The 16,122-nt window shown below is 50.6% G+C and overlaps 1 protein-coding gene across 4 annotated transcripts in view; it reads right to left on the bottom strand.

Annotated features, from left to right (window-relative positions):
- Window positions 1-16,122, bottom strand: part of rarab (retinoic acid receptor, alpha b) — an 89,332-nt gene that overhangs the window by 18,283 nt on the left and 54,927 nt on the right. The window contains exon 1 of one of the 4 annotated variants that reach the window (XM_076996736.1): window positions 10,260-11,428. The exons of 2 other annotated variants lie outside the window; for them this stretch is intronic. In XM_076996736.1, coding sequence (XP_076852851.1) covers window positions 10,260-10,431 — 172 coding nt within the window. In that variant the 5' untranslated portion in view covers window positions 10,432-11,428. Of the gene's footprint in view, window positions 1-10,255; window positions 11,429-16,122 lie in introns of those variants that run through there. One more of the 4 variants, XM_076996739.1, reaches the window with a different exon arrangement.

Raw genomic sequence — 16,122 nt, 5'->3', positions numbered from 1 at the left:
GGACCACGCTCCCCCGTCATTACCACAGGGGCACCAGGTATCAGCAGGACGAGGACAGAGCCCGGCGAGCAGGAGCTGGGGGCGGAGGTCGCCTCGGCGTGACACAGGAAGCAGAAAGGAGGAGGGCAGCTTAGACTGCAGAGGGAGGCCAGATCGCTGCTGCCAGCTGTATCTTAGCTTGGAGTCGCTCGGAGAGTTTCCTACAGCCAGGACAGGAGCGCAGTGTGAGGTAGACTCTGGGTGTGTCTCTCCTGTACAGGTGTAGCAGTGTGAGGTAGACTCTGGGTGTGTCTCCTGTACAGGTGTAGCAGTGTGAGGTAGACTCTGGGTGTGTCTCCTGTACAGGTGTAGCAGTGTGAGGTAGACTCCGGGTGTGTCTCCTATACAGGTGTAGCAGTGTGAGGTAGACTCTGGGTGTGTCTCCTATACAGGTGTAGCAGTGTGAGGTAGACTCTGGGTGTGTCTCTCCTGTACAGGTGTAGCAGTGTGAGGTAGACTCTGGGTGTGTCTCCTGTACAGGTGTAGCAGTGTGAGGTAGACTCTGGGTGTATCTCCTGTACAGGTGTAGCAGTGTGAGGTAGACTCTGGGTGTGTCTCTCCTGTACAGGTGTAGCAGTGTGAGGTAGACTCTGGGTGTCTCTCCTGTACAGGTGTAGCAGTGTGAGGTAGACTCTGGGTGTGTCTCTCCTGTACAGGTGTAGCAGTGTGAGGTAGACTCTGGGTGTGTCTCTCCTGTACAGGTGTAGCAGTGTGAGGTAGACTCTGGGTGTGTCTCTCCTGTACAGGTGTAGCAGTGTGAGGTAGACTCTGGATGTGTCTCCTGTACAGGTGTAGCAGTGTGAGGTAGACTCTGGGTGTGTCTCCTGTACAGGTGTAGCAGTGTGAGGTAGACTCTGGGTGTGTCTCCTGTACAGGTGTAGCAGTGTGGGGTAGACTCTGGGTGTGTCTCCTGTACAGGTGTAGCAGTGTGAGGTAGACTCTGGGTGTATCTCCTGTACAGGTGTAGCAGTGTGAGGTAGACTCTGGGTGTGTCTCTCCTGTACAGGTGTAGCAGTGTGAGGTAGACTCTGGGTGTGTCTCTCCTGTACAGGTGTAGCAGTGTGGGGTAGACTCTGGGTGTGTCTCTCCTGTACAGGTGTAGCAGTGTGAGGTAGACTCTGGGTGTGTCTCCTGTACAGGTGTAGCAGTGTGGGGTAGACTGAGTGTGTCTCTCCTGTACAGGTGTAGCAGTGTGAGGTAGACTCTGGGTGTGTCTCTCCTGTACAGGTGTAGCAGTGTGAGGTAGACTCTGGGTGTGTCTCCTGTACAGGTGTAGCAGTGTGAGGTAGACTCTGGTTGTGTCTCTCCTGTACAGGTGTAGCAGTGTGAGGTAGACTCTGGGTGTGTCTCCTGTACAGGTGTAGCAGTGTGAGGTAGACTCTGGGTGTGTCTCCTGTACAGGTGTAGCAGTGTGAGGTAGACTCTGGGTGTGTCTCCTATACAGGTGTAGCAGTGTGAGGTAGACACTGGGTGTGTCTCCTATACAGGTGTAGCAGTGTGAGGTAGACTCTGGGTGTGTCTCCTATACAGGTGTAGCAGTGTGAGGTAGACTCTGGGTGTGTCTCCTGTACAGGTGTAGCAGTGTGAGGTAAACTCTGGGTGTGTCTCTCCTCTACAGGTGTAGCAGTGTGAGGTAGACTCTGGGTGTGTCTCCTATACAGGTGTAGCAGTGTGAGGTAGACTCTGGGTGTGTCTCTCCTGTACAGGTGTAGCAGTGTGAGGTAGACTCTGGGTGTGTCTCTCCTGTACAGGTGTAGCAGTGTGAGGTAGACTCTGGGTGTGTCTCCTGTACAGGTGTAGCAGTGTGAGGTAGACTCTGGGTGTGTCTCCTATACAGGTGTAGCAGTGTGAGGTAGACTCTGGGTGTGTCTCCTATACAGGTGTAGCAGTGTGAGGTAGACTCTGGGTGTGTCTCCTATACAGGTGTAGCAGTGTGAGGTAGACTCTGGGTGTGTCTTCTGTACAGGTGTAGCAGTGTGAGGTAGACTCTGGGATTGTCATTCCTACTTCTGCTCTGACACTGCTGATCCTTCCTGTCCATCTATTTACAACATCGGGCAGACACTCTTACCCAGAGAGACTTGCGTATTTCTCAGTGTGACCATGTGTGTGTTCCTGGGAATCAAACCCATGACCTCGGTATTGCTGTCACCTCGCTTGACCTGCTTGACCAGGTGAGCTGCAGGATCCATTTCACCTGGTGTAGACCGCAGCAGGCAGAAGAAACACACTGGTCACCCAACTACAGCTGACTCTCACACTGGTCTCCCAACAACACCGACTCTCGAAGCAGCACATGAACCACTCCAAGGGGACAGTGTGTGACGAGGACATCACATGACCTCTCAGCAGCTCACGACCTCCCCACAGATCTGATCCATGAGACTGGAGGCCTCTGGATATAGAACAGCTCCAGCTATGGTGCCTCTGCCTCAAAGAGGCCCTGTAATCCCTCCAGCACACGCTTGACAAACTTCCCAGCAGCCCCTGGGGTTTTGCCAGAAAAGGGATTTTACTGCCTGCACATTAAAATCTCAAATTAACATCCACATGTCTAAATGTACTGAACGCAGGTTAAAAGAAAACTCAAACACACAATTAAGACAAAAAAAACCCCACTCCTGCCCGCCCACATCACAGGCTGCCCAGGGCCCTAAATATAAACAAGCAGAGCAGGGCCCAGCGCCAGCCGGACCGGGCTGGGCCGGTATGAACCCAGTGTTCTGTGCAGGGTGGACAGCAGCGGGCCCGTCGCACACGAGCGCTGCCCTCATGCAGGTCTGGCCACAGCGGAGACCGCAAGCACGCTCCGGCAGCAGGCGGCCGAGGACAAACCCAAACCTCAGAGCCCCCATTCTCCCATTAAACCACATTTTATGGGCTTCCTGGGCAGCACAGAGGAGGCTGGTGTGAGGGACGTCTGCAGCACAGACGGGGGCGAGGGACGTCTGCAGCACAGACGGGGGCGAGGGACGTCTGCAGCACAGACGGAGGCGAGGGACGTCTGCAGCACAGACGGGGGCGAGGGACGTCTGAAGCACAGACGGGGGCGAGGGACGTCTGCAGCACAGACGGGGGCGAGGGACGTCTGCAGCACAGACGGGGGCGAGGGACGTCTGCAGCACAGACGGGGGCGAGGGACGTCTGCAGCACAGACGGGGCGAGGGACGTCTGCAGCACAGACGGGGCGAGGGACGTCTGCAGCACAGACGGGGCGAGGGACGTCTGCAGCACAGACGGAGGCGAGGGACGTCTGCAGCACAGACGGAGGCGAGGGACGTCTGCAGCACAGACGGAGGCGAGGGACGTCTGCAGCACAGACGGAGGTGAGGAGCTGATGGCGGTGTGAGGAGAATTCCCTCATAACTCCCAGAATGGTTTAACAGACAAACACTAGCAGGGCCATCCGCCAGCCCGCCACCACAGCAAAACCAAAACTAAAAAAAAAATTAAAACACACACACACACACACACACACACACACACACACACACACACACACACACACACACACACACACACACACACACACACACACACACACACACAAACAGCCAGACCCATCACACACATGCCACATCACACAAGGCCTAACACATACACCAGGCCAGACAAACCATAAATGTACACACACCTGGCCAGACGTAAGTCGCCCACACCAGACGACACCCCCCCCCCCCCCCCTCTCCCCACACACACACACACACACACACACACACACACACACACACACACACACACACACACACAAACTCACACCAGGCCAGGTCAAACAGAGAAACAGAAGTTGATTAGATTAAGTTAAGGGCCAGTAATGAGATTAAACCAGTGCCCTAAGATGTTTGGAGGAGCCAACAACTGAAACACTGCAGTCACACACAGGGGCGGGGCCTGACTGGAGGCAGTCACACATGGGGGCGGGGCCTGACTGGAGGCGGTCACACACGGGGGCGGGGCCTGACTGGAGGCAGTCACACACAGGGGCGGGGCCTGAAGGCTGATGACCAAGAGCCAGATCGATGCCCTCCACACTAGTGAAGAGAGATGTTCACGCAGCTCAGGAAAGTTGTGTTTCCCCACAAACAGCCAATGACCGCCATTCAGCTCCAGAAGCCTGCTGTGGAGACTGACTTGGGTAGGCATCCAAAACAACACAGATGGAGAGAGAGAGAGAGAGAGAGAGAGAGAGAGAGAGGAAGAGAGAGAGAGAGAGAGAGAGAGAGAGAGGAAGAGAGAGAGAGAGAGAGAGAGAGAGAGAGAGAGAGAGAGAGGAAGAGAGAGGAAGAGAGAGAGAGAGCAAGATGGGGAGAGAGGGAGAAAACAGAGGAAGCACGTGTGTTATGATGCGCCTGAGCACCCGTACAAATGAACAGAGTATCTCATCAAAACCAATGGCAACAGAGACAGGTTTAAATAATGTACAGAATCAGTGATCAAAACCTGGCCACTGAAACAGCATAACACAGAAAACCTGGCTGACGAGAGCAGGAGTCTATATGAGGAGGAGAAACCGAGAGTCACTTTCTTCTTTCATGTACAAAACACAAATACCCCAAAGACGAGACAGAGCAGGAAGACGGAGCCAAAATTTACTGTCATGGTCCCCAAATCCCTAAATTAAATCTTTAATCACGAAAATAACGTCATTCTCAGCAAACTGAGAAACCACTGACTTGGGACAGTTTATCTGTAACTGCCGTAACAGGAACAGCACAACTCATCTTTCCTCAAATACTCTGGTCCGTGTAGTGCCAAGAAACAAATGTAGTCCTTCCTTCCATATCCACCTGTTCTGTCAATTTTACATGAATTAGTTTAGAGAAGGGCGAGACAGAGAAAAAGAATTCAAACAGGGTCAAAGGTCAAACTCCTCACTCCTTGAGACCAGCGTGGTAGGATCAACTTACAGTGTCTCCAGTGCGATTTGACCCCAGCGACCCCTTTCAGTCTACGTTTCAGCGGATCACTGTCCACAACCCCTCATCCCCCCCCCCCTCCCCCCCCCCCCACGGGATCATTGAACACCACGTCTTATGGTAATACACTTCAGTGTTATGGACATCAGGGTAACGCACCTTACGATAACGCACATATCGGGGTGAATCAACACACTTCAGGATAACATGATTTATCCCTCACAGATCATTTACGAATAACATGCACCCCCCCCCCCCCCCCCCCCCCCACTAGGCAAACAGCAGATAAGCCCTCTGACGCGCTCTACCACACAATCCACACTTGCCTACATCCTTTACCTGCATGAGAGTCATACTAGTCAACACAATCAACACAACACAGGAACTCCAGGGCAGCTCGGCACGCTCGGATAAGGTAATGCTTTATGGTTCTCTACAGAACTCTCACTCGCTCTACAGCTCCAGCCAGGGAGGTGGACCGGAGGCCCGGCCCCACACCTGCAAGCTCCACACGCCCATCATGCTAGACCACTCCAATCCCCAAGCTACACGTTAGCCCCGCCCCCTCACCGACTGCCCTCCCGCCCAGCCACGCCCACTGTCCTTCACAACCAGCTGGTCAGCCCCACCTTCCAGGCTCTGTGCATGGTTGTTTAGCCCCGCCTCCACTGGCACCCAGCCAGAACAGGTTTCAGCCTTCAGCCGTCTTCTTTTATTTCTTTACAGCCCGTTATGGCCCATCTTACCTTCTCCTTCTGCTCTCTCTGCTTTGACGTTTTATGACCGGCAACACAAAAGACGCCCCCTTCCCCTGCACTGCGATTTTAAGTGCCTCCCACAACGAAGTCCTGTTGTTTTTTCCCTTGGAAATCAAGCCCTGGAATGTTCTTGATATCATGTTCTATCAATAGACCGCCACTTTTTTACGCATTTGGCAGACACTCTTACTCAGAGTGACTTACAATTTCAAGCATGTTTCAGAGGCAGGCGAATGTAGTGTTAGGAGTCTTGCCCAAGGTCTCTTATTGGTGTAACGTAGCCCTAGTCTAGATGGGGTTTGAATCCCAGTGCCCCACAGACCAGATGTGAAAAACATCAGAAAACATCTGTCCAGTGTGGCAGTATTTGACCAGTGCCGGTCTTATTTCCCCCATATACATAATCAAAGAGGAAGAGGAGGCAAGTGCACGCGTGGCCCGGGCCTCAGAGGCCACGCCCACCGTCAAACCGCACGCCACACCAATCACCCAGAGCTTACAAATAGAACTGAAAAGCCGTCCTCATCCAGGGACGGCCGCCACCCAACCATGTAATTTTGGGATCGTTCTGCATTTCATCCGTGCCCGGCTCCTGCTGTGTGTGTGTGTGTGTGTGTGTGTGTGCGCGCATACGCAGCCACTCAGTTTCCTGACTGCAGAAATTCCACACTCCCTCAACAAAATTGCACAACCAGACACGTGACCAAGACAAAAAGCCCGACATCCCAAATACTTCTTGCTTTAGGAACCCATGCGGTTCCACAGGAGCGGAGGAAGAGTGTGGCCCGTGTGCACGAGACAGAAGCCTGCGGTTTGGCGTGGTCCCGTCGGAAGAGTGCGTTAAAGCACAGTCCAGCCTCCGTCACCGCCAGCCGCACAATCTGGAAGGGCGCCATGTGTTGTGAAATCCCTTCACTCTGGCCCCGTGTTGGTACTAGAGCGATGACTTTCCTCAGTTTTAATTACAGAGCGGTTCAATCGGGGGGGAATCGGAGGGGAGGGGCAGCCCGTGGGCTGTGACCCGAGGCCCCGTGTGCACGAGCGTGTGGTATGATGTACTGTGCACGCATCGTGCTGAACATCGGAGCCAAAAGCAGAAGTCATGGTTCAGCTCACTGCTCATTTCCTTTCAGCCATCTGGGTCGACCCTCCCGCCCAGCTCAGCTGGTGCAGGACGGCTAATGGTTGAACCCTCCCGCCCAGCTCAGCTGGTGCAGGACGGCTAATGGTTCGAGAAGGCCCTCGGAGCTCTCCAGGATCAATACCTCAACCCCTTCGGCAGCGGAGCGTTCAGTATGCGGTCATGCGGCCCGCAGTATCTGTAGCTATGGGGGGCATCTCACATCGACTGGATCATGGCACACTCAGAGGTGCCATGTGACATGGACAGGCAGAACCTTCCCTGCTTCTTCACAACCCTCCACAGGACACAAAACAACGCCTAAGGCTACTAGCCTAGCAGCTGCTTCCAGCCCGGACCCCTGTGAACACACCGCCTTCGCCAGACACGCTGCAGCTCCCGGAGCCGCACGAGTGCTGCTCTGTATTTAAGATCAGGAGAAGCAAACACACTGACCAGGCAGCCAAACCGCAGTGAGGTGCTGACTAGCTCTGCCTGCAGGGAGGGCAGCAAGCAAAATGCTAACACGCACTGCTCCACAGCAAAATGCTAACACACAACGACCCACAGCGAAATGCTAATACATACCGCTCCACAGCAAAAATGCTGACACATACCACTCCACAGCAAAATGCTAACACACAACACTCCACAACAAAATGCTAACAAATACTTCTCCACAACGAAATGCTAATACATACAGCTCTACAGCAAAATGCTAACACACAACGATCCACAACGAAATGCTAACAAATACCTCTCCACAACGAAATGCTAATACATACAGCTCTACTGCAAAATGCTAACACACAACAATCCACAACGAAATGCTAATACATACCGCTCCACAGCAAAATGCTAACACACAACGATCCACAACGAAATGCTAATACATACCGCTCCACAGCAAAATGCTAATACACAACGATCCACAACGAAATGCTAACACAGGCCAAAGCGCCAACATACAGGGTGACGCGGGGGTCAGCGGAGTCAGGGTCCTGGAGGGCTTGGGCAGAACAGGCCACCTCTGTCTACTTCCTGTTCTTCTCACATCTCCTTGTAAAGCCTAATCACTTCCTCACTGGGATAACACAGCAGGCCTCTTGTCCCTTCTATTCGCTCCACACCTTCTCACCCCCATCTGTCCTCGACAGGCAATCACCTACATCAACCTCCCTCTTTACGGGCTCTCTGCTCCCCTGTCTGTTTCTACATCTCATCAGCCTGTGCATTTATCAGGTCCTGGTCCTGATGCTCCCCAGGGCCCACCAGCGAGAAGAGCAGTCTCACCATGCCGGAAGGAGATGTACTTATATCTACTGATACGCTGCAGAATGATCAGCGAAACTCCTCAGGGACCGCACCAGAGCTCCAACTGCTTCTACAACATATGTACATATGTACACAGTGTGTTTGTGTATGTGCATTTATGTACACATACACACACACACACACAAAATATATACAGTGCAGGGCTCCTTCACATAATCACCCAAAACACACAGAACGCAGTGTCTACCTATTGAACAGTGTTTAACATTTACCATTTTCATGGCACCAGTGGAATGTTTATAGCTTTAGAAATATAAATTCAAACACCCATATTTTACCATTTCCATAGACCATTATTCTTATAAATAAACATTTGTTTCAGAAGAAGGGCCTGTTCTCTGCTGACAGCAGTCTCATGGGGGAAATGTGTGTGTGTGTGTGTGTGTGCGTATATATTTGGGTGTGTGTGCGCGCGTGTGGAGAGAAGTCTGCCTCCCGTCACTCTGTTGGTGTCGGCCAGTGTGATGGAGAGCTTTTCAAACAGCCTGTGATGGATCCCTCCTGAGATCCAGTGAGCCCTAGCCCCTCCCTTCACTCAGATGGTGGGTGGGGCCTTGCATAAACCAGCCAGGAGGCCCCACCTCTCCCTGGTGACCACGCAGGCAAAAACTTGTGCAAGAAGGTCAAAGAGTCTGTTAATAAAAAACTCACTATGTAGAAGTAAGAATGACTACAGGATCCTCCTCAGTAAAACACACAGTGGAACTGAATTACAAAGTGTACACCTGTATTTATTAGTTCTATAAATACCAAACAGTGGGTCATTAATTCAGTTATAATATTGAAGAGGACCAAGGAACTTATGATCAAGAGGCAAACATTGCTGTGTGCGCTGTGTAGAACTGACTGTAAGGGCACTATACTAAAACACTTAATAGTCCAATAAGGAAACACATGTGGTTCCAATTTAATTGTCGGACCTTTACTGTCAGGGAAATCGCAGTTCTAGCCACACGCGTGACGTAATGAGCAAGGGTCTGGTAACTCTGGTGAGAGAAACAGTGCATGGCGTGTGCATGACGACAACATGGTGTGGCACACGTCCCCAAGGTGAGTGCCCACTCTCTGCTCAGCCAACCTAGTTTTGGAAAGCTAAAACTGGAAATACAGCATCATCACAACGAAGACTTGTGTGCATAATCATACCACAATCCATGGCCATGGGAATACTCAGAAGGAAGCCTAAAAACTGCAAAAGATAATAATAATGTAATTAATGGTGTGTGTGTGTGTAATATACACACACACACATATATATTATATATATATATATTACACACACACACACACATATATATATATATATAGTGTGTTTGTGCGCTTGTGTGACAATATTAACACGTTTTCTTCGCCTCTGTGGCTCACTGATCCCCCTGGTTTGTTTTTCCTTTAAGGGGGCTGGGGTAAGCACTTCGACTGGTGGCGGTACTCTCCATACGAAAAGAATACTGAGCTGCAGAACAAATCATCCCTCAAACAGGCTTACACGAGCTTACCGATGTCGACGCGTCCAAACAATCGTTGGGGACCGTGTTTCCGGGCAGATCCGCTCCCCTGAAATGTCACATTCGTGCTGCGAGGCCATACCAGACATTGTGACAAGTACCAACCCAAATAGCGTGGCTTCTACGTTCACACACAACTGCCTTACTGTGCGACAAATCTCGAAAATACATTCTTTTAAAACTTTTCCTGCACAACCACTCGATATGGGTTGCTGCGCAGAAAAGAAATACGTCCTCAAATTATAGGTACAAAACAATGGAGTGCAAACTGGCTAATGAATGATCCAGAAGCACACCCCCACCTAAAACAAACATTAATAACAAGACAAAAAGGATCCTGCGCTAAACGGGCGAACCCATTTCGGGGTTTAATGCACCGCTAACAATGAAAACTGCTTGAATCGTCTTATCCACATGATACACTCATACAGCTGCAAACTTCGTCCCTCATGCACAAGTCATAAGGCGCGCGCACGTCCCGGTGTTCGCGAGACCAGCGAGCTGTACGTTAAACGCGTTTCGTACCGACCGACCCAACTTTGGGGGACCGCGGTTCGCACAGGGAAGGAGGTAAAACGTTACCTACAGTGAGTGGAGCCGCTCCAGTGTTGGGTTCGGATGGACGGGCCGTATCCTCGCGACGACCCAGACACGAGGCCTTTATCCGGGACCAGACAGCGGGGCTGGTGGTAGTAATCCATGGTTAAAAACGGGTTCGGGCCAGCAGTCAGCCCGACCACGTCCACGCTCTCGTACATGATCAACTACTCAACACTCCCCCCCAAAAAAACCCAAAAAGTCTCTCCGATCCGTCCGTATTAACCTTCGTTTTCGAACAGAAGGCTCGAAAACATCAAGATTAAAAAGTAATCGCGTTAACGAGCAGGCGGACAACTCCGTGAGACCGATCCAAAACGGGCGATGCGTGGCCAGATAGTATTTACTCTCGAAATTCTCTCGAAAACTTGCACACGAAACTCAGGACCGTCCGGGTCAGTCCGATAGCGACCCTAACAAACTCGACGACGGTCCATAACGTAATGGACGCGGTGCTGGTATCGCTCGTCTCGTCGTTGCACGCTTACTCCGCATTAATGCGCGTATTAACGCTCACACGCCGCAGCTCTCCTCAAGTGCAGCAGAAGCGAAGGTGCCGTGAAGGTGCCGTGTCCGCCCGACACCAGAAACCCGTTTAAAACGCGCACTTCCAAAATCGCGTTGGAGAAGCGTTTCAGCAGCAGTCCGAGGAGTTGCAGTTTCAAAACAAAACAACGTGCGACGTCGAGATCCAGAAGAGTCTGGTGCTGTGCTCCATATCTCCTCCACAAGTCCCCATACACCACCACGTCTCCGTCACAACTTCGTCCTGCTTCTCCACACGCGGCGAGCACGTTCGCTCTCCCCGACGTCCTTTATTTTAGACGGATCGGCTCGGAGACGAGCGCCCGTCTCAGGGGTGTCTCGGATCTGCTCATTCTCCAGGCTACCCTACACCGCGGAGTGTGAGGAGTGTGAGCAGCTGCGCGCAGAGCCCACCTCCTCCGCCCAGCCGCGACTCCCCTCCGCCTCCCTGCGCCTCCCATTGGTCGTGCAGGAGAATCATCTCCCCATTCTTCTCAACTTGACGTCCAGCTCTTTCACCAACAGCAAAGCGAGCCAAAAAGTACCGACGACGGAGGTGATGTTTGGAGACGTCAACAGCCCACACTGGAAATACCAGGAACCGCAGTGTCTTATTTAGCAACAATACGGGCTGTCTACAAAATATTATTAGCCACGCCGGGAAACAACACACACACACACACACACACACACACACACACACACACACACACACACACTTACACACACACACTTACACACACACACTTATCGTGAATAATATCACCATATCTTGCAGAACAGCCTTGGATCAAATAGCAGGTTCGGCCCGGCAGCATCGCTCACCCCGCCACCCCGCGGCTGCTGCCCGCCTCTGGTCGCTCCATCCATCAGGGCCCCCGTGTATTAGCCGCACCTTATTCTCCGGCTTCTGCGACACGATTTTTGTCCTTGACATGTAATAGCGAGAATATTGATTTCGCACGAAAGGGCTCCTTTTTCAATAAAAAACACGTCCATTAATGGACGTGCCCCTTAAATCCGCCCCGACTCGAATCACGCAGAGAACCAAGCGAACCGCCTGTGATTGATACCGGCCTGACGCTCTCAGACTAATTATTAAAAAAAGAGTTTCACATAATTCTGCCCAAAAGCACTTAACTGGTTCCTCAGGGAGCGGCCCGAGGCAGAATGAACAGCATCAGTCATATATCAATTAAAGCTATATATTTTAACAGAGTCTTTTCCTCGGAGTAAGGAAACTGTCTTGAACTGAATGAACCTAAATTTGACGCCGCGACCTTGAATAAACGAACGCGACCCTCCTCAAGGATTTAGCGTGCCAGTGGCAACATAATAAAGCCATCACAAAAAAGTTAACGACTCTGAAAGGCTGTAGACGGAACAGATGGTCCACAGGAAACAACGTCTCACGTCGCTCACGTCAGTGAGATGCAATGCGATTCAAGCGCAACTCTCGGCATGAGGGAGTTCAAAACTGAACGCCAACAATTCCACTCCAGGCCAGGAGCGACTCAACACTTGGACATCTAGTTCAGCTCATGACACACTACGCACAAAGGTTGGCCAACACCACACACACATGACCAAATGCTCATAACTGGTTGATAGTATTTAAGAATGACTTGCATTTTACAAGATGTGCACAGAAAATTGGAAATACAGGTGGTTCGATTCAAACAGACAGAGAGTGTGTGTGTGTGTGTGGGAGAGAGACATCAGTTGTGCATTCTGTGAGGGGCATTAGAAGGCTACAAACCAAGAACGCTGGCCTGTTTTGCATTGGGCATTAAATTGCATTAGTGCAATCTAATTAACCTCTAAAACATGTAAACAATCTAGTTAGAAGTCAGAGCTAAACTAGGAAAAGCTCAACTAGAACACGGTGGTATATCAAGTACATCTTAATCGGAATGACAACCATCAGGCAAACAGAACTAGTTGAGTCTTAGACAGGAGCAAATTAGGCAAAGTTGTGAGTCTGCCGAGGTTCGGGCAGTCAGGGTGAGAGTCCAGATGAAATGCTCGCAGGGGAGGGGGGGGGGGGGGGGACCGTGGGGGGCCGTTAGGAATTCAAAGACTTTATGGTGGTAGGAGGAAATGCATGAGAAAGCCTGCCGGCAAGTTGAAAGGCTGAGACTATTTATTACCGTCAGATCCCCTCCTCCTACTCACAACCCTCAAATAAGCATGAAAATAGCTCCATCCTTCACTGTCCCCTCCGCGTCCACACACAGGACACAGGACACTTGTCCCAGTCCCCTCCCCGCTGACACGCCTTGACCTTTAGTCAGGAATAAAAGCGCACAACTGTATCCCCGCCGTTAAAGCCGGGCTACTTTGCGCCGGATTAACTTAACTGTATTTTTTAACAGAACGAGTGCGTGTTAAAGATCAGAAGCCGTCCTGCACGCGCAAAAGTCACTATCTGCTACTTTTTTAAAGGTTTGTAAAGTTAGTGAAATGAATTTTTTATTTGTGTACATTTGGAAACAAATCACAATATGTTTCCGAAGGTTATCTCCTTACACACCCAAAAGGGTCCGGTTACTTAGACCTGGTTCATTTGGGTTCTGACCTGGATGTGAAAGAGTTTTAGTCCAGAGCAAGCCTCAAATAGCCACATCTGCTGTTTTTCATAATTGTGGCGGTCGCATGATTCTTTTTACCCAACATGCTCTGCTCCAGAAAGCAGATGCATCTTTCATATTTCCAAGGTACCCTGTACTGCTTCAACACCAAAACTCAACTGCAACAAAACAAGCTTGTTAATGATTGCCAAAACGCCTTGTAATATGCACCTTTCACTATGTGCGTTCCCTCATATAACTGGCTACTAATTACAGAGTGTGTACCAAATAACATTGTTATAAAATCATTAGAAGAAGGCCTATCTATCAGCACTGACCTTTGAAATACGAGTCTCTTTTGTGTGTGATTCTATATCAACAACCAGGAGCAAGCCTACCAATATGCATTGTATTAAATGCATTTCCCACAAATGTCCTAAGCATAAAATACAACTATATTAAGCCTGGGTAAATCATGCAGTCATTAAAACGATTCCAAAAAAAAGTTCCGGAAGGTAGGAACATCCCAGCTTGTGTCTGGGCCTCCCGGTTCAGGCTGTGTTCTGGGAGTTATGCTTCTGGCCGGGGTTGGCATATGGTGTGGATTAGCTACTGTGAGATGTCCTCCAGATGAGGGAGACTGGGGGAAACGCAGTGCAGACTGGAGCTGCTTGGCCTATTGTGATCACGCACTCGTACGGCCCTACAGCGAATAATGGATTCATACATTTACTTCTCAGCGCCAGGTCACTTTTAACGGCGTCTTTCCTCCTCTAGTGTGTGTGCGCGTGTGTGAAGATTTTGGAACCATTTCATATTTCTACATCCACGACAGCTCTGCTAACATTTACAACTAAAAATTGTAGCTGGCCTTGAAACTGCACGATATATTCATTGTTAATTGTAATTGAGATATTGTCCTTTACAAAATTGCAAAAGGCTGCACTATGTAAAAAGTCTTCTAACAAATCCAATTTTTTTGTATGCGCTATGAGCATCCTGACCAGTTTCAGACATACTAAATGATGTTCTGATACATCACAAACTATACAAACAATACTAGTCAAAATACTGCTGGCCACTCGGTAACTACACCAGTTTGTGTGGAAGTTCACAATCACAATGTATTGCTACACCGTCATGTTTTTTGCCGGTACCGTGTGGCATCAGTTGGTCTCTTCCTGTCAGGATGGGAGTCACGGTTTGGCTGTGGCGTGATCGCTATAGTATCATAACAGATGCACGCACTAACACAGGGCTCGAGGCTTTATAGCTACACTGTGTGTGTGCGCCTGTATTCACACCAGAGTTGCGTGCGTGTTACTGAAAGAGCCGGAGTGTATGTGATAGATATTAGAGATTACGCTTGCACAGCCCAGATTAAGCCCTATCGGATGTGTCATTAGCAGTATGGCTACAGCAGTGTTTGCAGGGGTTTTTTTATCAGATGTCAGGTGTGAAATCGCATGCGTATGTGTAGATGGGATACGGGTGTCCTCACACGCACTGGCCGGCCCGATGGGCTTTGTTGTTCTCGAGCTACTGCGGCCCAGACAGAGGCTGGATGCAACAGGGAACCGTGCGGCGCTGGTTCAGATGTTAATGGCCCATTTGAAACTGTCTGCTTAGCCAGCAGGTCTGTGGGAACAAAGGGCCATAGAGGTGCAGCTTGCAGGGTCCTGACTCAGGACATGACAAACGCAGCAGGACGGGGCAGAACGGGACGCTGTGAGGGGGGGGGGGCGGGACCGGCAGGGGTGGTGTGGACAGACCAACGCAAGGCCCACCGAGGACAGCACATCGGGGGGGCAGTGGGGGTCACCCCCTCATCATCAGCATTTCAAAGGGGCTGGGAGTGGGGTGAGGGGTGAGGCGCTGGGGGAGGTTTGCTGACCCCAGTCCCTGTCAGTGGGCTACTCCATCTTCTGTGGATGGTAATGAGATGAAAAGGATCCCTCCCTCTAAAACCACACAGACCACATCAGTGAATGAATGATCGTGTGTGTGTGTGTAACAGAGAGAGAGATTTGCTTTTCAAACAGGCCCATTACCTTGATACATCCCCAGAGGCAAATCCTGTTCCTTCACTCACTCATTCACTCACTCACTCATCCACTTACTAACTCACTCACTCACTCACTCACTCAATTACTCACTCACTCACTCAATTACTCACTCACTCACTCATCCATTCATCCACTTACTAACTCAGTTACTCACTCACTCATTCATTCATTCATTCATTCATTCACTCACTCATTCATCGACTCACTCTCTCTCTCTACTGGTTGTGGGTTGGATCTTATGGCAAGGCAGCAAGAACTTATTACGTCATATACAGTGACAAAAAACAAAAGTCAGTGATTTCTTCATGCACGCAATTCAACACACACACACACACACACACACACACACACACACACACACACACACACAGCGCAGTCTCCTAGGCATGCTGCTTCTATCTTATCAGAGCAGGCCTCCTGCCTGGGGCAGAGCTCCTATCACTGTGCATAAGAGCATCAGGCTGCTTGAGCAACAATAGGCAGCCCCTAATCCCTTAGCAGCTTAGCCACACACACACACACACACACACACACACACACACACACACACACACACACACACACACACACACACACAGCAAAAGGGCCAAGTGTGCTAGCCAAGCCTGCTTTGCATATAGATACGAGGTCTCCTGACAAATCGATCCTAGAGGCCAAGGACCTCCATGCCAACGCAAACCCTCCACTTCAT

This window comes from Brachyhypopomus gauderio, chromosome 2, assembly GCF_052324685.1.
Source record: "Brachyhypopomus gauderio isolate BG-103 chromosome 2, BGAUD_0.2, whole genome shotgun sequence".
In the NCBI taxonomy this organism is placed as follows: domain Eukaryota; kingdom Metazoa; phylum Chordata; class Actinopteri; order Gymnotiformes; family Hypopomidae; genus Brachyhypopomus; species Brachyhypopomus gauderio.
The sequence above is the reverse complement of the archived record's forward strand: the minus strand, read 5'-3'. Positions and strand labels throughout refer to the sequence as shown.